The 23,179-nt window shown below is 61.2% G+C and overlaps 1 protein-coding gene across 1 annotated transcript; it reads right to left on the bottom strand.

The window, feature by feature from the left end:
• Positions 1–7,207: 7,207 nt before the first annotated feature.
• On the bottom strand, positions 7,208–22,193 carry LEMD2 (LEM domain nuclear envelope protein 2). The gene is made up of 9 exons (XM_079780459.1): positions 21,505–22,193; positions 20,194–20,234; positions 17,553–17,628; positions 14,323–14,399; positions 13,247–13,326; positions 11,666–11,811; positions 10,610–10,711; positions 10,433–10,535; positions 7,208–8,365 (listed from the first exon to the last, which is right to left on the bottom strand). Exons 1-9 carry the CDS (start codon positions 22,175–22,177, stop codon positions 8,215–8,217), a joined length of 1,449 nt encoding a protein of 482 aa, XP_079636585.1. The 5' UTR covers positions 22,178–22,193; the 3' UTR covers positions 7,208–8,214.
• Between the last annotated feature and the right edge of the window lie 986 nt (positions 22,194–23,179).

The following is a 23,179-nucleotide window of genomic DNA, read 5'->3' as shown; positions in this document are numbered from 1 at the left end:
CGCGGAGGCAGGGCGCACTAAATAAACAAAGGAGACAAACGCCTTTGTCCCTGTTAAGTGTCATCTCATTAGATCCACCCCACCGCTCCAGCCTGTCAGATCCCAGCTCTGTCATCTGGCGTGTTTTCCATCGTCCCCCAGCTGCGTGGCACCCGCAAATGTGATCAAGTACGTGGAGCGTGTTTGTCTCCCAGGAAGCCCCCTCCCCGCACTGGGAGGCCGGAGCACAGGCGTGCACGGGTGTGTGCGTGCAGGCCACACACACACTCACACACACACTCACACACTCACATACATTCACACTCACACTCACACACACACTCACACTCACACCCACACACACTCACACCCACCCACACTCACACCCACCCACACTCACACACACTCACACTCACACCCACACACATACACACACACACTCACACACACACTCACACACACACACTCACACACACTCACACACACTCACACACACTCACACCCACACACATACACACACACTCACACACACACTCACACACACACTCACACTCATACACTCACACACACACACTCACACCCACCCACACTCACACCCACCCACACTCACACCCATACACACTCACACCCACCCACACTCACACCCATACACACTCACACCCACCCACACTCACACACACTCACACCCCCACACACACCCACACTCACACACACACACTCACACACACACACTCACACACTCACGCACACACTCACACACTCACACACACACACACTCACACACACACACACACTCACACACACACACACACTCACTCACTCTTCCCTCTCTGGCAGCTCGGCAGCCCTGTCCAGCCACTGGCAGGACCCATGTGATCCTGGGACTCTGTGCCCCAAGAGGGCCTGGGCTCAGCAGCCCCTCGTGCACGTGTCCCCGTGGGGGATGGACACTGCGGACACGCATGCCTCTCCTCCACTGGCTGCTGTTACAGCCTCTGACCTGGCCGTGCCCCGCAGGCCCCTCCCCCACGCCTGCGTCCAGGCAGGCCAGCCGGCTCCCTCCCTCACAGGCCAGGACTAATACAGCTCAACACAGCTTCCAGGTAAAACTAAGCTCATCGGCACCAGATGAGAATACCGACGGGGAACTGACAGTGGGGAGGGCGCCTAGTAAGAATAGAGCCGCAGCTGTCTAATAATTACTCACCTCACCAACCATAGACAGGTTTCTCACAGACCTGGGACATGGAGGATGAAATGAGGCTGTGAAAACACAAGATGCCTGATGGGTACATGACTCAGAAAATAAACACATTTCGAGAACCGACCAAGGACAGGACACGCTCTGATTTGGTGGCTGTGCCGACCTGGCCCTTTGAGAGTTTTCTCAGGAGCCTGACCATCCTCCGGCCCCAGGCACGGCCGAGCTGTGTGTAACATCGCAGATCAGCCACCTTGTTACCAGGCGTTGGCTCCTGGAGGCCGGACTGCAGGCTCGCCCTCCCCATCCCTGTCACGCCTCAGCTCGCAGCTGCACAGAGCTGTCCTCTCCCTCGTGTGTGTGTGTGTGTGTGTGTGTATAATCAGCCCACTGGCGAGGGGGTCAGAGCAGGATTCCCAGGTGGCGCCTGCTCTCCATGCTGCCGGCATTATTGGGATAAACACTCCTATGGGATTCAACCCTGTCTCTGCTTAATTTGGCTCAAGTAGTGACAGGCGGCCTCGGACCCCTTGTGTCCGGTTTCACCTCCACTCTAAACACCCCAGAGGCCTCCTGGGTGGCTGTGGGGGTGGGCCCAGCACAACCACGTGGGGCGAGGCTCCTTGCTGCTGCTCTATCTTTCTTGTCAGGGGACCCCAGATCCCGTCTGTGCAGTGACTGCATGGCGGGGAGACCCAGATGCTACCACGGAGCCCACGGGATGCGGCCTTGGCATGGCGCCAAGATCCCAGGCCTGGGCAGCCCCCTCCCACCCCACCCCCCTTGAGCCACCCAGTCCCCTCCCAGCCTCCAGGACTGATGCTGGAGCTCGGAGGACGTGGGCGTGCTCCTGCACTCCCCGTGCCTCGTCTTCCCATGGGGAAGGCGGCAACGCTGTTTACCCGAGTCTCTCAGCGCTGCCAGGAGCAAACGCCCCAGAGTCCTGGTGGCTTGTGTCAATACTAGAGGCCCGATGCATGAAAGTCTGCAAGAGTAGGCCTTCCTTCCCTGGCTGCTGGCACCGGCTTCCCTCCAGCACCCGGGACCCGTGTTGCCCTCACAGAAGGTCGTCCGGAAGGACGTCTGGTCTGATTAGCATATTGCACTTTTATTATTATAGATAGAGGCCCAGTGCACAAAATTCATGCACAGGTAGGGTCCCTAGCAGCTGCCGGCTGCCAGCCGGGGCCTCCCTTCGTTCCACCTCTGGTGCACTGGTCGTTCCGCCGTTTGGTTGTTCCGCGGTTTGGTCGTTTTGCATGTTAGCCTTTTATTATCTAGGATAGGTGGGTTTCTTGCTCACACTGCCGCACGGTGGGCCAGCTGGGGTGCAGGGCCCAGCCATGGCCGCTCTGGGACCCGGCTGGGGCATCACACCACGGCAGGGGAAGAGGCAAGGCATCCCGGCTCCTCCCGTTTCTGCCTCAAGGGCCACTTGTCACTCCCATTCCCATCCCACGGGCTAAAGCCAGGCCCGTGGCCACGCCTGGTTTCAGAGTGGGGAGTTTAACCTTTCCTTGTGCCAGGAATTTTGGCAAATGGCCTCAGTGACGGCTCTGCACATGAGCTGCCCCCGTCCCTCAGACCACGGTTCCCACCACACCACTCCTCTGAGTGTAGCGTGGCATGTTCTGCCACGTCCTGCACTGGGCTGGCGCCCCGGGCTTGGCCTTGTCGCTCACCTGTTTTGCCTGAGAGCTAGGCTTTCCTCTCTTCTCCACCTCGGAGCCCCACCCCTGCTCGGCGGTGCAGGCAGGCCCAGGTTCAGTTCTGACCCCTGCTCTGTCCACTGACGGGCCTGCAGTGGCCCCTTCCCCTCTCCCCCTCCCCCCGGGGCCTCCTCACTGGGTGGCAGCCGGGTCCCGGAGCCTCTGAGAACAGGCGCCGGCATCCAGGCCCCGCAGGTCCCTCCCCTGGAGGCGGCTGCTCTGGCCCGAGCCCCTGCCTCTCAGTTCATTGATTTATGTGAGCCAGTGGGGTCACCTGGCGCTGAAGTCTGTCTGAGCTGTTTCTGTCACTTTCAACTGAGAAATGCTGAGTAATACACACTCCGGGGACCTCATCCGTCCCTGTCAGTCATCCATTACAAGGAAGAGACCGCCCGAAACTCCGTGGCTTTGTGTGACAAAATCCCATAGAACCGTACACACACACACACACACACACACACGCACATACACACACGTACACACACGCACACACACACACGCACGTACACACACACACGTACACACACACACACACACACACACACACACACGCACCAGGACGTGCACTGAAATTGGTAAAGCCTCCGTAACATTGTGCCCGGGTTAATGTTGTGCGGGTCCGGGTTTTGATACTGTGCCGTGGTTACGTGGGGTGTCGTCACTGGGGGGAGCTGGGTGAAGGGTACAGGAGAAATCCCCCGTTTTGCATCTTCTGTGAGTTGTAAACTATTTCAAATTAAAAATTTAATAACAATAGGGACTTAGTGGCTTAACACGACCACCCTGTGTTGTGTGACAGGATTCTGCCATTTGGGCGGCCTGGGCGGGACAGTGGTGTGCCAGCTGGGATGCGGGCACAGCCGGGGGCTGGCGGGCACCGTCTCCCCACAGGCAGCTGGGCAGCTGTTTCCTCTTTACTTGGTGGGCCGGGCTCAAGGGGTGAGAGTGGAAGTGGCAAGGCCTCCAAGACCTGGTTCAGAACGGGCACCTCCCACCGGTCAAAGCGGCCACGGGCCGGGCCGGCACCCTCCGCGGAGAGGGCCTGGACGGCAGCTCGGACGGCAGGAGGCAGACGACGTGGCACCACCAGCTCAGGAGGTCCCAAGGGTGTCAGAGGGCTCTGGATCTGCCCAGGGCCGGGCCCGCCTCCACATGCAGGAGCCTGGGGTGGAGGCTGGCGCGGGGGAGAGGGAGAGTCCACAGATGGACCTGGGGCCCAGGTGGACTCCCACCCGGGCTCCTTAGCCCCCCTGGCGGCCGCCACAGGCAGGGCCACCCCCCGGCCTGGCTCTGCTGCGTGGGGGTTTGCACGCGCTGGTGTTTGCAATCAGAAAGTTCAGCGGCCCTTCCACTGAGCTTAAATTAGTCCCCGTGAAATCCAAATCACTTCATTTGCAGAGAAGGGCTTAATTGCAAAGGGAACGAGGCAAAGGGAATTCTGTTGCCTGTTTTCATTGAAGAAAATTACTGTACTTTCCCCTGTCTCCTCAGCAAACAGAACCGAGTAGAAATTGGGCTGCGATCCCCAGGGATGCCTCTGCCCTTCCTCCTCCGAGCCGCCGCTCCTCCCGCTCTGGCACTCCTCCCCACTCCATGCTCGCCGCAGCACCCCTGAGGCTGAAAGGATGGCCTCCGCCGTGGCCTGCCCCCACTTTGGGCTGGAAGAAACCCCATCCTTCTTGTGAAGTCTCCTCCCTGCCTTTCTCCCTCAGCCGGCTGCAGAGAAGTCCCCTTTCAGAGGGCAGCTCGAGGCCTGGGGTGTCTGGTTTGTGCCTGGCAGAGGGGAGGGGCCTGCTGTCAGGATGCTGCGGCTGGCAGGGCCTCCAGGGTCCCACGCGGGGAAACCCACACCTGGTCTGCGAAGGCCGGTTCCCTCTCTGCTTCTCTGCCTGCGAGCTCCACGGAGCCTCGGGCAGTCCGGCCGGTTCCCCGGGGCCAGCGCTTCCCGGGCAGGGAGACAGGTGGCCGGCTGGTAGCTGCAGGGGGAGGTCCAGGAAGGAGTGGAAGGAGCGCAGCTTGTTAGATGAAATGCTAGGAGAGGAAGGAGGGCTGGCCCTGGAGGCTGTGCGGGTCGGGGAGCTTTACCTCCAACAGGCACGTGGTCTGGAAAGGCGGGAGCTGGGGAACAGCAGTGTGGGCGGAACAGCAAGTGCAGAGGCTCAGAGGCAGGTGTGGGGCTAGTGAGTGAGGGCAGTGAGGCGTGGCCTAGGCAAGAGCGGGGAGACCAGAAGGCAGGCGAGAGGGGCCTCCTAGGCCTCTTCCTCGGGACCAAGGCGGTTTTATTCTGTTCCGGCAAAGCCACAGCAGACCTGAGCATGGCTTCCCCTCTGTTCTTTGGAGGAAGGAAGAGAGCAGGACTGAGAACATGGGCTCTGGAGCTGGGCTGTCTGGGTTCAAACCCCGGCTCCCTCACCCGCCTGAGTTCCCCGTGCCTCAGTTTCCCCCTATACAGTGGTTAACAACACACCCACCACGTGTGGTGGTTGTGAGGACTCAGTGGGCTATATGTAACTTACCATGTGTACCATAATGCTAGCACGTGTGCCATAATGCTATCATGTGTGCCTACTACATGTGCCTCCTGCCCTCAGTGGGCTAATTTTAATAATTTATTTCTTAATAACTTTCCCTGCTGTTGGGATAAAGCAAGTAGCCCGAGGTCCAGCCAGAAAAGGCAGAGCGGGTCCCAAGGACACTGGGTCCCCCACTGCATGCTGCCCCTGGCAGCACCAGGCGGCAACGCCCCACCCAGTCCCCCTGCCTGTTCCCTGGTGATGGTGGGACGCTCGCCAGACCCTGTCTGTAGTGTTCTCTGGTGCCGGGTGGAGAGCTGGCTTGGCTGCTGAGAGAGCTGTTTGGAAGAGCTGGGCCGGCTCTCGGCACCACTCCCTGCCCTTCCCTCTGGGGCGGCCGACAGGATAATGGATCTGAGTCCACACACCTGCCTCGACAAAGGGCTTTTTTGAGGCTCAAAGTCAATGGTGTTTTAATTAAGGGAACAGCTGCTGCTGCAGTCCCTGTGATCAGTCAGTGACAAATGGCCGTGTTTACCTTTTCCTGAGCCGACTCCGGAAGGCGGCCTGGAGCTCCGGGGTGGACACCCAGGGCCAAGATTTGTAGGTACCACCTCCCCCTCCAGCACCCCCTTCTTTACTGGAGCCCACCAGGCCCAGAGGCTGCTTGTCACTGAGGAAAGACAGGCCTGTGGACCTGCCTGGGCGGTCCCAGCACCTCCAGGGCCCCGAGCGGATCTGGGCCATCTGAGGACGCCCTGGGGCCTTTGGGCCTAGCGCTCTGTGGACCGTAAAGAGCGGCTGGCGGGGCCTCTTGTTGTGTTTTGATCTCTCCTGCTCTCCAGCTTCACAGGAAGGGAGGTGAGGCCTGTGTTAGCTCCCCCTCAGCTTAAGACAAAAACAGGACAAACACACAGCGGAGGGAAAGTCTTTCCCCTGCAAAACAGAAAGCGGAAGTGGGCTCGTTTTCCTCCGGTCCTTCATCAATTTACCCACCGCTTCCAGCGGATGGAGGACAGAGGGCGATGCTCAGGCACCAGCCACCACCCACAGGCGGGGGCAGCCCAGGCCGCCTCTCCCACGCCGGCTGCAGAGAGGAAGGCCCCTCGCATCTCGGAGCCAACCCCACGCCCACAGCTTCACGGCACCGGCTGTGCCGCAGGGCAGGTGGCGCTAGGCCCCGAGCCCACTCGGCAAACCTCTGCCCCGCGGCGGCCGCCCTGCAGGTGCAGTCCAGGGCCCAGCCCTCACGGGGAACCCCCAGGACACCTCTGCTGCCAGCACCAGGGGACACTTGCCTCCTCTGGGGCCCCGCCAGCTGCCGAGGAGCCCCCACCAGCCTCACACTGCTCTTGCCTGTCCCCCAGGGGCCGGAGCACCGGGGCCTGAGGGGAGCAGGAAACAAGGCCGAGGGAAGAGGCTCTATCAGGCTCCCGGCCCGCCCGCCTGAGGGCTGCCTCTGTTTAAGTGGAAACAGGCTCTGGGAGTCCCCGGTGCAGGAGGGCCTGGCTCTGCGAGGCTGAGCCCTGAGGGAGGCAGGCCCAGGCACCCTGCCCAGCCCACCGGCCTCTCCCAGGCGGCCTCTCCCCACGCAGCCAGTGCTCGCCTGTCCCTCGCGCACTGCTCGGCGGGGAAGTGAACGCAGCCCAGGGGAGAAGCTCATCATTCTCAATAAAGCGTTTATCCCTTTCAACCCCGATGGTGACGCCTGTTGCGTCTTATTCTGGCCGGAGCCTGATTATGAGACGGGTTCTTTGCCACGGGCCCGCCGACCATCCAGGCGTCAGAGGAAATGAGCGTGCTGCTCAAACGAGGGAGACTAGAGCTTTATTAAGAAACAAAATACCAGTAAGACCAGCAGGGGTGGCTAATGCCTTTTGGAGGCAGCTGCTGCGTCTCCCCACCTGCTGCAGATGTGAACATCTGGGGATGCGACTCCGTTGGAGAGGCTCTTGCACTTAATAAGGCGCCTCCGGCCTGTTTCTGGAGACTCCCCACCCCCAGGCCACTGCTGAGCCGGCAGCCACGAGGGTCTGAGGAGCGGCAGGCAGGCTCCCTGTGGCCAGCAGGGGCAGTGGTGCGGCCCCGCGCCTCACGCCTCACGCGCTGCAGGTCCTGGTTCCCCAGGCCTGGGTGGGGAGGCTGTGGTCGCTGTAAACAAGATCTCCCCACACTGGAAGTGCGAGGCACCCTGGGCGGATGCGGTGCCTGGCTGCAGGTCGGCTCTATAAAACCTCGTCCTCTGTGACAGGCCCCAGTGAAGGCGGGCCGCGGAGATGGTGGCTGGTGGCAGCCTACCTCCTCCCCTCAGCCCCGTGACCACGCCAGGCTCCTCCCCGAGGTCACAGCAGCAGCTCACACCTGACATTTCTGGACTTCTCCTATAGGCCCTCCCCTCAGGCGAGGCCCCATCCGGCTAGAGCTCCCAGGGAACCCTGAAGGCACATGGACGGCTGCTCCCGGCCCTGCCGCCCCAGCCCACCATCCCAGCCCCTGCCCCTGCCCAGCGTCCACGCCCAGCCCCCACGTGCTCGCCAGGGTCTCAGCCGCTGCTTCTCTTCTATTCACGAACGACAAACCTTTCTCCACTTTTCTGCCCGCAGAGGATGGGCCAACGCAGAGGACCAGCGACCCCTCCACCCCCCCGTTCTCCTCCACCCTCCAGGGAAGCTCGGCTTTCCTACAAGCGACGCTCTGGAGTCTTGCAGACCTTTGGACGAGGGTCAGGAGGTGAAAGTCAAGGCAAGTGTGAATTCAGCACCAGCAGGTCGGTGGCCCTCTCGAGCCCCGGAGGGGACAGGCCCCGCGAGCTTTATCGCTCAGAGTCGGAGAAGAAAGAGGGCTTAGTCCATCTCCACACCAGCATATCCTCGCCAGCCACGCGGTGGGACTCCGTCTGGATCCGGGATTCGTTGGAGGCCAGGAACTCCACAGCGCGGTCCCAGACCCGCTTCATGCGCCTCCTGCAGAAAGAGGGGCCGGGCTCAGCAGGCCGCTGGGCTTGGCTCTGGCCAGAGGTCTGTGGATCCGCTCCTGTACAAAGGGAGGCGGAGCTCCAGCTCCCACAGCGGCCACTTCCTGGGCCCCGGACAAATGACTGACGTTTTCTGCTCCCAAAGCCTTCCTTTAAAGGGAGCTGAAAGGGGCCAGCGGTGTCCGGAGCAGCCCTGCGTGTCCATGGGAAGGGGCTATGCCCCCCGGGCCTGCCCTGGCACAGCCTGCCCGGCGGCCCCTGACCAGCGCTGTCCGCATCCTAATGCCTCCTGTGGGCTCGTTAGTGCGGCTGCTGGCTGCCGAGTCCAAACCCCACAGCACTTCAGGGGGTACGATGGGCTAAGCATCCCGCTGGGGAGGTTGAGAGGCAGCAGCCACCAGGTAGAGCCCCTCCCCAGCTGGTGGGCCTAGGCCAGCAGCCAGAGGTCCCGCATCCCCTCCGAGCGCCCCTCCCGACCAGACGCAGACTCCAGGGTCCAGGGAGGCTGCTTCCCGAGCCCCTGCTTTTGTCAGCGCAGACCGCCTGCCCACGGGCCCGCGCTGCGTGTGCGGAGGGAGCGTGTGTGAGCGAGAGCAGGAGGGCTCACCCTGGGGAGGCCCGAGGGGGGAGCTCCTGAGGTGGCCTGTGGTCAGGAGGCAGAGGGCTGAGGAGGCTGGCTTCCCCGGGGTGGGTCCTGCCACCGACCAAACCCCACAGCTGGTTAGCAGCCCCCGTGTGGCTGGTCTGGCCAAGGCCACACACGCCTAGGGACTGAGCTGGTCACGCTGGGCCCGCGGGGAGGCAGCTGGCACGGTGTGGGGTCTGGGGCCATCCTCCCCAGGCTGTCCATTAACAGGTAATGAGCAGGCGGCCAGCAGCCTCTCCCCGAGCCCCTGCGCTCCCGCATCTCCCCGTCTTTCAGGAGCAGGCCCTCACCCGACTACTGGCGCGCCCAGCTGGGCCGGCAGGAGCTCAGCCGCATGGACTGAGCGGCTCGGAGAGGAATCCAGAGCCTGAGCCTCCGGTCACTCGGACCTTGGAGTGGCGCCTGGGGCCTCTGCTGACCACAGGGCTGGGGCGCGGTGGCTGGGCCGGGGCTGCAGTGCCACTTCCTGGTCTCGTTTCAGCGAATGTGTGTTTGCAGTTGAAGCCCAAGCAGTGTGGCTGCCCTCGGATGCGGGTGCGTGCCCAAGTGCGCCGGCGACCTCGTGGGCTAGGCCGCCTCCCGACACCCCTCCTTCTCCTGGGACTCGTCACTCCCCCAGCACACATTCTCCTTGTGCATCTTTCCCTGCGTCCTCACATCCTCCTCCTCAGAACCAACGCCCAGCAGGCTTCCCCGCTCCCCACGACCCGGACAGTGCGGCAGGCTGAGTGAGCTGAGTGACGAACGCACGCCGCCTCTGCGACACAGGCCCTGCCAGGAGTGGCGCTCTCCGTTTTATGTGGAAGGGGGCCCTGGAGTCAAGCGTGACAAGCCTGCCGTCCCTCCCACGCAGCCTGTGCCCTGGAGGCGGACTCCGTCCGCTGCTGTGAAACTGCTTTCAACGGCACGCAAGCACATGTGTGCGCACGGTGGGAGCCGGGCCATCCTATTTTAGGTAATGAGTGTGTCCGGCTGTGGGTCATAGTCAGACATGTGGAAAACAGTCTCCTCCTCCTGGCCAGTGATGGACTCGGGGACAGGTAAGTCACCAGCTCTGGGCCGCGGGCCTCGGGGGGGTGGCCAGTGACGGACTCGGGGACAGGTAGGTCACCAGCTCTGGGCCGCGGGCCGCGGAGAGTGGCCACTGGTGGCTTTGGGGAAGGGTTTCCCTTGCTCGTGAGAGCAGGAAGCCCCTCCCCTGCTGGCTGGGATGAGGCAGACGCTGCTGCCCCAAGCGCCCACCCCTCCGTCTAACGGTGCTGCCCTCTCTACAGGAGAGGGACGTGCTCCTACACGTGCCCGAGTGTTCCCACAAATGCCGAGCGCTGGAGGAGCGGGGCGTGGACGGTCCCCCACCTGGGACCCTGGCCGCTGACGTGAGGCACTGGGTGGGGCAGACCCCGGACTCACCGGCTCTGCGGAGGGATGAGTGTGTCACGCACGTGCAGGATGCCCACGTATGGGTAGCGCTCCATGTCCTGCTCCCAGTCCACGTAGTGGTCCTGGACCACATCTGCAGGACAGAGGGCACAGGTTAGGGCCAGGACTCCTGGCGGAGGCCAGCAGCCTTCCCCCGGGGCCACACACCTATAATCTTCTTCACCATCTCATACATGGCCTGCTCCTCCTCTTCTAACTTGCGCCACCGATATTTCAGGAAGATCAGGAGTCCCCACAAAAAGGCCAAGCCTGCGAGGAACAGAGCATCATTAAGGCTCACATCACTCCAACTGCTCAGCCCTCCCGGGTCTCACCACGGGCCGGGCGCTGCGTGGAGGCTGTGGGTGAGCTCAAACGGGTTCTGAGTACCTACTACGTGGCGGGCCAGGGCTAGCACGCAGGAAACAAAGGATGCAGGAATGCAAAGGGAGGACAGGCTAGTCAGCGAGCCTCTCCCTCCCTTCCAGGCGTCACCACAGGCCCCTCCACCGTCCAGAACTCGGCTCCTCCCAACCTCCCAGCCTTAGTCTGGGGCTTTTATCTTCTCCCTGGTGAACCAGACCCGGGCTTTCTCTCTCTCACACTCACTCACACACACACACACACACACACACACACACACACACGCACGCCCTTTGTGTTCCGCGATGCTGTCGCGGATAACGATGCCTGCCTGACAGCGTGGGTGCAGGAGCTGCGTGCACGCCCAGGTGCCTGGGATTTATAACTCGGCTCTCTGGGCAGAGCGCAGCTCTGCGACTCAGCCTCTGCTCAGAGGCTCCTTGAGGCCTCTGCACAGAGGCAGCCCTGCTGTCAGGGACAGGCCTGAGCTCCGCTTCGGGCTCACAGGCTGGGGCCTTCCTGCTTCCCGGGGACGTTCACACTCTTCAGGGAGTAAAATCAGGCCAAGCTCCTGCCACGTCCTCCTTGCAGCGGCCTGCAGCCTGGGGTCCTGGAAGGGCAAGCGCCCACCTCCGGCTGGGCCCGGCTCCCCCTCGGGAACAGGGACACTCTGGTGAGCCTCATGCTCTGGCTGACCTCCAGGGGAAGATGACCGGGCAGGGCTGACTTGCTCACGTTCTCCATCTTATTAGACCTCAGGTGCATGAGATAAACCAACACTCCAGGGCAGCTTCCCATCACGCATCACTCCCAGCCAGGGCTTTGGAGCTGGGCTGGGCGGCGCTGTGTGCGAGCACTTACACCAGAAGAAGATAAGCACGTGGGTGACGGCGGTGAGCAGGGCCCGGCTCAGGCGGCAGCCCACACCCATGCGGGGGCGGGCGGATTCCAAGCAGACCACCTTGTCCACGGTTGTCACCAGTTCAGATGGGTCTTCCCCTTTCAAACTGAAACAGGACACAGGCTGTAAACACGCCCAAGAGCTCCGAGGAGCTGCAGTCTATGCCCCACTTTGAGCAGGAGGAGGAGGAGGGGCTGCGAGGCCTCTCCTTGCTGTGAGACGGACGACACCCTGGCTGCACTCTCCCCGGAAATCCCCCACGCCGGCCACTTAGGAGGAATAAAGCTGTAAAGAGGCAGCAGGCTCGAACCCCAGCCACGAAAGTGGTGTCCCCCTGTTGGGCCTTTGGCAGCCGCCCTCGGGGTGCGGAAGATTAACTATAAACTGGACCCCCTCCCGCAGAGAGCAGCCCGAACGCTGACGGAGCCGCTGTCTTGCACTGCGTGGTAGGAATGGAAAGACGTGCGTCCGGGAGAGCGTGCCTTTCCGCGGGGTGGAGGGGGCACAGAAGCTGCTTAAGGAAGAGATCAGGAGGTGCCTGGAGGCAGGGCACACAAACTGGCTCCCTGTGGCCAGGCCCCAGTGCAGCGCCTCCGCCCTGGTTCCTGGCAAGGAGGTGCCAGGACCCTCGGGACACTGACACCCACACCTTTGGTGACGAGCCATGGGCTGGACTGCACACCTGAATGGCTGGTACCTGAAATGTCCCAGTTTCTCGTGACCCACTTTCACCCTGGTCGTCTGAGCCAGCTCAGCCACCTCCCCAACATGAAGAGGCGAGTGTCACGGCTCCGTGCCTCCAGTCCCTGCCTTCTCTAACAGGGGATTGCCCGCCGCTCAGGGAGGCTTGTTTTGTAAGCCAGTGCATGTCATGGGCCATGCATCCAGCTCTCAGGCTCAGGCCGAGCTGCCGGCTCCGCTGGATGCACAGCTGAGGGAATCAGTAATTTGGTGGATTAGAGAGGAAGAGAACAAAGCCCGAGTGTTTTTAGCATCAGGAGCTGTGACTTCAACAGAGCCCCCGACGAACCCTGGGGAACAGGAGGGGGTGATGAGGCGAATGCTTTTCTGGCAGGAAACTCTCGGTGTCCAGCCGTCAGCCGGTGCCCCCACCCCCGCCTGTCCCATGGGGCCTTTCAGGAAGGCGAAAGGGCTCGCTGTCTGCTAACGGCGCTCACCAGAGAGAAATGAGGCAGAACCACCCAGTCAGAATAAAATCCAGCATTTCCTTGTGCAATTGCCATACTGAGCAAAACCAACACACAGAATCCTTTCACCTGCAAATGAAAGCTAGCCCGATGAAAGGCGTGTGGAAAGCTGCCTTCTCCAGAAAACCAGGCACGCGGCGGACGGAAAGGCGCAGACCTGGCACGTGCTCTGTGTGTCCCCCGAACTGCTCCTTGCCCTGCATTCCTGACGCTCTTCCTTCCCCGCCAGCTTTCAGCCCAGCCTACACCCGCACGGGAGACCTGCCCTCTACCTTCAGACTGGCACCCGCGGGAAGCTAGGAAGTCAGCTGACAGGTGCCCCTCCACACTCACCAGATGCCCACGTCCTTGTTACTGCTTAGGATCCAGGTCAGTGCGGCTTCAAACTTGGCGGCGGAGCTGCCGGTCACATTCTGTGGGAGGGGCGGGAGATTAGCTCTGCGTCCGGCAGAGCAGCTAGGCAACATTACTCTGCTGCTGGACATTCTGTGGGAGGGGCGGGAGATTAGCTCTGCGTCCGGCAGAGCAGCTAGGCAACATTACTCTGCTGCTGGGCTACGGAGTCCTTTCCTGGGTCCTCTGCACGCCCCAAAGCGCTGCTCTGCTCAATGCGCAGCGAACTGGCAGGAAGGAAGTCTGAGGCTGGTGAGCGCCGAGGCAGAGGCTGTAACTGGAGGCGGCGATGCGGAGCACACGCGGGAAAGAAATGCGGGGCTCAGGCAGCCGAAAGGACTGAAGCCAGCCAGGTGGCAGCTCCTCTTGGGTAAAATGAAAAAGTGTGGGGGGTGAGGGGCCCAGCAACCAGTCCAGCTGCGTGGCCTTGGGCAAGCCCCTGCCCCTCTCTGGGCCTGTTTCTTCCCAGGTGAAGTGAAAACTGGACTAGGTGACCATGTCCCTGCCAGCTCCATGTATCCCCAACTCTACCGTCCTGAGGCTGTGCAGAAAGTCACACGGACCCCAGACAATCCACACAGCACGCAAGGAGGGAGAGGGCAGGCGACACGTGCACCCTTAAAGCTGCTGAGAAGGGGAGAAAAGAAACGGAAGGAGGAGCCAGTGACAGGCCAGTTTAGAGGGGGCAGCGTGCTGTGGCCTGCATGCTGGGCAGCAGGGAGCCAGGCACACACAGCAGGCCTGCTCTGGCTCACGGCTCACCTTGGGCTCAATCACCCCCCAGTGTTGCCTTAACTTAAGGTAGCCTAGCACTCAGCTAAGGCAAAAAAAAAAAAAAAAAAAAAAGGGAGGTGGGGGCAAGAAAGCAAAAAAAACAAAAACAAACAAACAAACCCCCCAAAAAACCAAACCAAAAACAAACAAAATAAAAAGGGGAAGAAAAATAAACGCAGGGTCTGGAAATCAATCCGAAAGCATCGGGACCTCCCGGCGGTGAGCGCCCCGCCCCCACTTACTGCTACATATTCCTGGGCTTCCGCTACAGGGATGCACTTGCTTTTTAGCTTCTCTGGGTTTCCACATTCAAAGTTACCTAGGAGGAAAGATGAGAAAGTGACTGACACAGACTAACAAATGCAGCAAGAATCAAGCCATCAGCTCTGAGAGGGAGCATGCGGCCTGGCGCTCTGGAGCACCCTCACTCTGCAGCACGATCAAAAGCCACTTAGCTTGGATCGATTCCAGATCATTAAAACCTGACCTGCAAAGCAGTGCGGTGATTTGCATTAAATGACTAAAAAGCTGCCCAATACCAGGTCTGTTTGCAATTGATCCCTAACAGGATCAGACCGATAGCTTTGGAAGGTACCGGATGGCGCTATAAACAAACACAGCCTGGGCGGAAGAGCGGCAGGGATTCTGACAGATACAGGCAGGTGACCTGGAACGCCAGGCCCGCTGTTTGAGGGTCGTGGGAGGTGTCCAGCATGCCCCGGGGGGAAGCAGCGGGGCCTCAGCAGTGCCCCAAAGCTCCCTTCTAAGCAGCCAGCCCCGCCTCGGAGGGATGGAGCTGGGAGCCCCCCTGCCTCCCCCTCCCCTGCCCGAGTCCTGCCAGCCTTTCGGGTCCCGCCCAAAGGCCCCCCCCTCTGCAAAGCCCCCAGCCTGCGGGGCCTCTTGTTCGGCCAGATTGCTCCGCACTCAGGGGCCTGCCACAGCCCTTGGCTTTCAGTGCCCGCTGTGGTTCATCCGCCACGAGCGCTTCCCCACTAGAGACCCTGAGCAGGGACAATGCAGGGCTGGGCGCGTAAAGGTCTTCACCCTCCACGTGGTCCGACTGTCCTTCACCTGGCACAGCTGGGCCTCAAACGGCGTGTGTGTGTGTGTGTGTGTGTGTGTGTGTGTGTGTGCGCACACGCGCGCGCTCTAAGGAGGGAGTGGCTGAAGGTAATATTAAAAATCGTGAGAATGAACTGAAGCCCGTCCTTCCTACTTCAAAGTTGATCTTGACCCTCTGGGTCATCTGGGACCAAGCTGGCTTCTCCCATCCGCCTGCCCTGCCCAGGCCACCCTGCCCTGCCCAGGCCACTCTGCTTGACCATTGTCAGGCCCTGACTGGTTTCCTCCTCCTCCCTTCTTGTTCACACGTGTTAAAGCTTTAAAATAAGTCTGCTCAGATGCCACTACTCCACTTCAGCTGCTGCCACTTCTGCCTTCTTGGCACCTGCTCTCGGCATGTCACGACCCTACGCAAAAGCCCCTTGGCCTCACTGCCCACAACATTAAGCCCTGGTGGCCTGGCATCCGTGGGACCCAACGGACCCTTCCAAACTCCATTCCCTGTTTCTCCTTCCCTCATGGAGCCATTTCCATCCTGTAATCTCCTGCCTGTTGGCCCACCTCCCCCCACATATACAAAACCAAGCCTACCTGGGCTTCAGGGCCTCCCGTGACACTTCCCGATTATTCTAGCTAAAGGCCTCTCGGGACCGCTGGCCCTCAGCTCTCCTCCAATGGCATCTCATATCGCGCAGGGGTCAGGGAGGTAGGTGGCCTGCGGCAGGACCCTGAACCCATCTTGTATCCTATTGTGCCCTGGCCAGAGCGGACTCCAACAGGCAGGGGAGGGAGGATGGCCCAGCAGAGAGCACACACTCCCAGCAGCGGCCTCCGTGAGAGGCACGCCCGCAGGGCTGCCCCTGCAAGGCTTGTCAGAGGACAGCGGGAGCCAGGCCCCTTGATGGCGTAAGTGAGGACCACACGTGGAGGTGGGAGGGGGGAGAATGGCTACTAGGATTCACGTTTAAGAGCAGAGCATCTCAACTTTATCCCCTGGGGGTCTTATTAAAACACAGGCTTCGATTCAGTAGCTTTGGGATGGGACCTGAGATTCTGCATTTCCAATAAGCTCCCAGCTGCTGCTGCTGCTTGGACCACAACCGAGTCACAAACGTTTAGAACGCCCTCGTGGGCCAGAATTTATATCCCAAGCACCCGGGTCACAGGGAAATGCCCACAGGACGCTCCTCCGAGGAGCGCAGACGCTCCCCGACCACCTCCCACCAGTAGGAGGGAGGAGAGCTGAGGCGCACAAGGTTGGCCCTGAGGACTGAGGGCCCAGCCCACCCAAACCTGACTCCCCAGCAATGGCCTTAGACAAAGGCTGTCCAGTAGGTAAGAGGTGCCTCCTGAACATCCCATAAGACTGACCAGCTCCATCTGGTTCTCGTGCCAAGTACATTTAACTCGGCACCAGCCCATTCACCTATGCCATCAGCAAGTGATTCTGAGAGCCTCCCTAGACGCCAGGTGGGAAGGACACAATGCAGACGACATCTCTAGCCTCGAGGACCGTTTACTGAATAAAACCACAGGGAGCCCGGGATGGATGAGTGTTCAGGGTCTTTCCCGGGGTGCGGAGAGGCCTCCTCTGGAGGACAGCGCTTGGCTTTCATTTTACAAAGAGGAGAGCCCTGGCCGATGTGGCTCAGCTGGCTGAGCGCTGTCCCATGCACTGAGAGGTCGCAAGTTCGAGTCCCAGTCAGGGCACTTGCCTGGGTTGCGGGCTTGATCCCTAGTAGGGGGCGTGCAGGCAGCAGCTGATCCATGTTTCTCTCTCATCAATATTTCTATCTCTCTCTCCCTTTCCCTCTAAAATCAATACCCCCCCACCCACCAAACATATTTAAAAATAGAAAAGAGAGACCCAAGGTCACTCGTTAACAGAGAGATGGAGGCCTGAGACTGACTACCTGAGACGATGAGGGACTTGTCCAAGGCCCTGAGCCAGCGAGTGCGCCCGGGACCAGATGTGACCCAGGGCCTTGGCAGGCTGGATGGGCTGAGTGTGCTCAGCCCACCACAGACCCGTCACCAGCACGGGCCTCTCTGCCTACCCGGCCAACCATCTGGTGTAGGCAGGCCTCCAGGTGCAAGCACCCAGTCTCTGAGAGCGGGGGCCCCCCAACCGTGCCAGTGAAACAGGGAGCCCCGAAGCCTGAGGTGGGGCTTATTCAGAGAAAGGCAAATAGCTACTGAAACGCCTGTGCTGTTCCAGGAGGTGAGACCTTCGACAGGAGGTGAGAACCAAATGGTTTTGCCCAAAGGCAAGGCTTAAACAGTGTCGGCGGGGAAGCAGGGGCTGGTTTCTGAGTGTGTCTTCTGGGCGGCGACCACAGAACGCCTCAGCCGCCCCGGCCACAGGCCCACGACCGGCTCATGAGGGTCTGGGGCCTCGAGACCTACTCACCGGCTTGGATGGCCAGGAAGTTGTAGAGTTCGTGCAGCAGCTCCAGCAAGGCCGCCTTCTGCTTGGCCTGACAGAACTGAGAGGACAGGACAAGCGGTCAGCAGGGCGGTAGGCAAGGAGGCAGTCTGTCTGGCTCTACCTCGTCAGCCACACTGGCAAGTACTAAGCGGTAAGCAACACCTCATACTTTTAAAACACAAAAACCAATTCTGCACAATGGTGGCCCAGGGCCAGGGCTGATAAATGTGGGCTGAGTGCAGGGCAGAGTGAAGACACAGTCACCAAGGGCTGCCATCCTGGAGGCCCCGCCCTTCCCCGGTGCCGACGGAGTGACGGCCATTAGTGGGACTGTGGGGCTGTGGGGCCGTGGGGCAGGGGCAAGGCGGCTGTGGGAAACAGCGCTGCAGTCCCGGGAAGCTACCCACGCTGCGTCCTCTTCCCCCTGGGGCCACTCCCACCCGTGGTGGAGACTCCAGTGTCTACAATCTGCCCATTGATGTCTGTCTTGTGGAATATCTGCTGCAAAAAGTAAAATTTCTAGAAACCTTTGAAATTATAGGGGGAGAAAGGCCATCTGCATGAGAAAGCAGGAGCAGGAACATATGCAGACCTAGCCCTCCAGCAGCTGGAACAGTTGAGGCCATCTTGCTAGACTCATGGATTGCTCTCCTCAAGTGGACGGAGAGCCAGGCGCTGTGCTGAGTGGTTTATACGTGAGTGCGCACCGAATTGTCACCACACTCCTTACTGTACCCCAATTTCTCAGATGGGGAGCCTGAGGCTCAGAGACCTTAGGTAAGCCACCAAGGTCCCACAGCTCATGAGAGGTGCGGTCAGGCCAGCTGACTCCACGCCACACTCTCAGAGGCAAGATATGTCCCCTCACGTTGCCTAAAGACCCAAGAGCCTTTGCAAGTACACATGACTGCAAATGGTCAGAAACAACTCCTGTGGCTTCTAGTGGAGGTAGGTACCAAACTACTTTAAAGAATGTTTTAGGTGTGGGAAATGTTGAAATAATCTAACTGAATATACGCCAAGAATCCAATTCTATAAAGTGCATACAGAGATAAGAGGGAGAGATCCCCAAAACGTCAACAGTAATTATCTCTAGGGGGCAGAGTCTCGGGTGACTTTCCTTTTCAAACATCTTTCACTGTCACACCAGAAACGCGGCAGCAACAAGGACCACTGCTGCACGTCCCCAACATCCGAAAGGAAACAGGACGCAAAGTCCCAGCCAGCAGGACAGCTGATCCGACAACACGCCTGCCCCTAGCCTGTCCCCATGTTTTCAGTAGCAAAAAGGCAGAAAGAAAATACAGTGTCACGTCTGCTGAGAAGGGAAAGAAACTCAAATGCCCTCCTGGGTCCTGGGTGAGCTGGAGCCACACAAAGAATGAGACTTTCAGCAAGAGCCTCAGCACAGCCCAACGTGCCTCCCGACCGGCCTGTTCCCAGGCCTCCCCAGGAAGGCCAAGGGCACCCCATGAACTCTCAGCTCCAGAGCCCCGGATGGGGGCCCAGACGCTGGCCTTGCAGGCACCAACGCTCCCGGCACAGCTGGCTGGCTGGGCACACCTTTAGCAAGGCCCTGGGCTGTACCCACTCGAGCAGGGCACAGGCAGGCCTGCTCAGAGGAGGGCCAGGGAACGGAGGGAACGACTCTGTCCCTCAGCCGTGGGCCTGATCCATTTAGAGACGTGAAGGGTCAAGAAACAGAAACCAGGGAGACGTTTTTAACTAAAAGACAACAAAATTAGCGTCACCAGAGAAGTCTCACAGAAAGCTCCTTTTCCCCTATTGGTTTTCAGCCTTCAAAGTTCTAGTCCCTCCTCCAGCTGCCGCCCACGTTTCTGGGTCCCTTCCTCTAATCATCAGCTGTGGTTTTTATGACGGAAGGAAAATGAAACTCAGGAATATGTTTCTACAAAACAACTGGAAAGCAAAGGTATTTGGTGGGTGAATGCAATACAGTAATGTAAAAAAACCTCACAAAACTTCAAATATGGCGCAGCAGAAGCCAGAGAAACCAGGATGCCCTTCAGAATGGGTAAGCTTCAGCGCAGGGGCGTGGGGGGAGCAGATGTGAGCGGGCCGGGAGCCCTGCTGCTCGCTCAGTTAGGAGACTGCTGGGCGTGCCCCTGCCGCCCGGCTCCCCCGGAGAGGACTCAGGACTGAAGATGCACTGCCTCGTGCTCCCCAGCCGGTCACCTCTCTGCACCCAGCTCCGCACGCCGCTCCCTTCACAGAGGACCGGCTGCTCACTGTCCCCAAATACTGTCTGTAGGGAACATTGAGGCTTCATAAAACGAATCTATAGACTAAGAGGGCCAATTCCACTTCAAATGTGTTTCAAACACCCCCTGCCCCACACGTCTCAAATCAGAGCAGCATTTTCAGAGCCACAAAAGGACACTGGAGAGAAGGGGGCTGACAACCCGGCCTCCTGTCGCTTAGGAGCCTCCGGCCCTTCCCCACCGGCTGCGTCCCCGGGATGGACCGCGGCAGGGGACCCACATCCCAGGCGCTACCAACAGAGCCGGCCCAGCACCCAGACCGGTGTCTACATCACACAGGGGCTCCCGGAAGGACGGACACGTGCTGGGGCGGGAGGAACGACAGAGAAGCTCACACTCACCTCATTGTTTTTCCTCTCGCAGTCCACGGGCAACAATTTCACTGAAACCAGAAAAGAAACAGAGGACATTAAAGTGTGGGCTGAGGAAAAGAAAACCACCAGGACCCGCTCAGAATCCAGGGGAGTACACATGACCAGCCTCCCGGTGGGGTTGGAAAGCTGTCATCTGACCGAGGCACTCTAACGTGCAGGAAGTAAAATGCAGGTTTCTCAGCCCTGGACTGGGACGGGGGACAGCGGGTCCTGGTGGGCTCTGGGCGACTCGACCTCACTCGTCAGCGTGAACAGGACCCATAGAGCCTTCCTGGCCTGACTCGGAGAGTGACCCTCAAACCAGGCAACATACGTGACAGTTTATAAACTGTAAGCGATCACATGTTAAACAGGGATGAATACGATCATGGGAGGGGAACTCTGGGTAAACCCAGGATATGGCCAGCAGGGAGTCTGCGCCCTGCCTGCGTGGTCACAGTGCCCGCTCCTGGCCTGAGGGGGACAGTCAGGAATTGAGCGTGTGCCCGAGTCTGGGGTCCCCGTGCCCACACCCAAACGCCGCCGGCTGCAGCAGCTAAGACCTTGGCGGTTCCTGCCACGCATAAGATGTGGCCTCGGACAGCTCCGGGGGCAGTACTGGCCACGTGCACGGTGGCCAAGGGTCTCTACGGTGAACGAGTGTCACTACACTCGGCTCCAGCAAGACGCGCTGGCGTTGTCCTGCCGGAGAGCTCATGGCCAGCGGCGCAGCTGTGCCTCCAGGGAGCTCGCCCTCCGCCCACCGAGGCACCCGCCCTGCAGGCCTCGCTGCCGGCTGACCCTCGCCCCGTGCGGACAGGAGCGTGGCCGGGGCTCCCTGAACCACAGCACCCTCTCCTAACACTCCGACGGCCCTGCAGGCCCGGCAAGGCCTCCCTTTACCGCCGAGGAGGTTCCGCACACCCGCCACGCAGGCGAGGAGGGCCCCGGGTCCCAAGAAGCGGGCACACGGTCACGTTGGTGCCGGGACCCGCCAGTGGGCGTGAGACCTGAGGTGCCTCCCATGCAAACGTGTGACTGCGCGGGAGACCGAAGCGGGGCTGGAAGGGAAGGGGGCGTGTGCCTGCCGGAGCGGGTGGCCTTTTCCAGAGGGCGAACCCAGGACTGCTCGCAGCGCGGGGCCGAGGGCGGTCCGGAGGGCGGTCCGGGCAGCGGGGACAGCAGGGTGTGAGGCCGGGAATGGCCGCAGACTCGGGGTCCTGCCTCCTCCCACGCGGGGGCCCGTCGGGGTGTGACGCCCGGACCCGCGGGCAGCGCCCAGGCCCTCCGCCGACGTACTGTGGTCCTCCGCCTCCCGCGGCGCCGAGGGCCGGCCCATCTTCGCCCAGAGGATGCCCAGGAAGACGACGAGCAGCCCCAGGCTCGCCCAGAGCAGCAGCCGGGACAGGCAGCGCTCCAGCCGCCGCCCCGCCTCGGGCCGGGCCTGCGCCGCGCCCGCTGCGCCCGCTCGGGTCGCCCGCAGGCCGGGGCGCGGGTCGGGGCCGAGGGCGGGGGGCGGCCGGGCCGGGGCCCACCAGCGACGGGCGCGGGGGCCAGGCCTGTCGGGCGTCCGGGCGTCCTCGTCCTCCTCGGAGCTGCCCCGGACCGAGGCGCGGCGCCGGAGCGGCGCGGGGCGGGCGGCGTAGGCGGGGTCGCGGCCGGCGGACCAGGCGGCCGCGGGCGCCCTGAGGTCCCCGTAGGCCCCGGCGGTCGCGAAAGCCGAGGTCGGGGCCGGCGGGGACGGCCAGGGCTCCGCCCGCAGAGCGGCCGAGGCGGGCCGGGCGCGCAGCGGGGCCTCCGCCCGCAACCGCTCCTCGCCCCGCGGCCGGGCCTCCTCGCGCAGCCGGACCTCGCCCCGCAGGTGGCGCAGCTTCTTGCGGTAGACGTCCCGGGTGGTGTCGGTGATGGGTCCTGGCTGGAAGCCCAGGGCCTGCAGCTCCCGCCGCAGCTCCGGGTCTGACAGGCCGGCCATGGCCAGCAGCCGCCCCGGCGTGCACCGCACCCGGAACTGCTCCCGCCGGGCCGCGGCCGAGCGGGCGGGGCCCGCGCCATGATGGGAAGGTCGTCGGGACGCCATGTTGAGAAGGTCGGGAGGGAGCGGTGGGCCCGCCATGATGAGGAGGTCATCTTCACACAGGGGAGGTCCTAGGACCTAGGTTTGTTTTTCTTCCTTTCCCCCCTCCTTGCTTAGTTCCGCGGTGTTTATGTCTGAATCTTCCACCCCTTGCACAGCCCCTGACGTGTTAGGCACTCAATAGAGTCATGTTGATTTTTATTGCTTTTTATTGGTTTTAGAGAGAGGGAAGGAGAGAGAAACATCAGTTTGTCCTCCCACTTCCTTCTGCCTTCATTGGTTGCTTCTTGTATGTGCCCTGACCCGGAATGGAACCCACCACCTTGGTGTATTGCGACCCTCTAAAAACAGCACCTGGCCGGGCTGGAGCCGGGGCAGAGGGGACAGCAGGGGTGTGATGCTGGTTTAGTGGGTGGCCTGTGGAAGGGTGAGAGGGTGTGATGCTGGTTTAGTGGGTGGCCTGCGGAAGGGCGAGAGGCAAGCCCGGCCCAGCGGACCCGTGGCCTCTCTCTGCTTGAGGACTCACACGCTCCCTGCGCTCAGGGACGGGCCTGGCTTGGGTCCTAGGTGGACCCCAGGCAGCTAGGAGACCAGCTGATCCGGTCGTGGCCTCAGGCTGGCTTTCCTGCCCCGCGGGCACCCACGGAGGGCCGAGTGGGCAGTGAGGCGCCGGTTGGAGGCAGTGCCAGGGTGGCAGGGTTTTCTCCAGGAGCGTGGGCTCGGGTGGATTTAGGCTGGGCCTGGAATCCCAGCGGCACCCTCTCCCATGTGTGATCGCATCCAGTGAGCACGCTGGCCTGCTGTTAGCGACCCTCGGCTTTCGGGAGGATTGGGCGAGGGGTTTGTATCAGGTGCCTAGGACTGTGCTCCTTGGTGTTTGTACTTGACCTGCACCTCTGG

Source organism: Cnephaeus nilssonii (genome assembly GCF_951640355.1).
Source record: "Cnephaeus nilssonii genome assembly, chromosome: 9".
Lineage (NCBI taxonomy): Eukaryota > Metazoa > Chordata > Mammalia > Chiroptera > Vespertilionidae > Cnephaeus > Cnephaeus nilssonii.
Note: the sequence above shows the minus strand (reverse complement) of the source record. Positions and strands in the feature narration are given on the sequence as shown.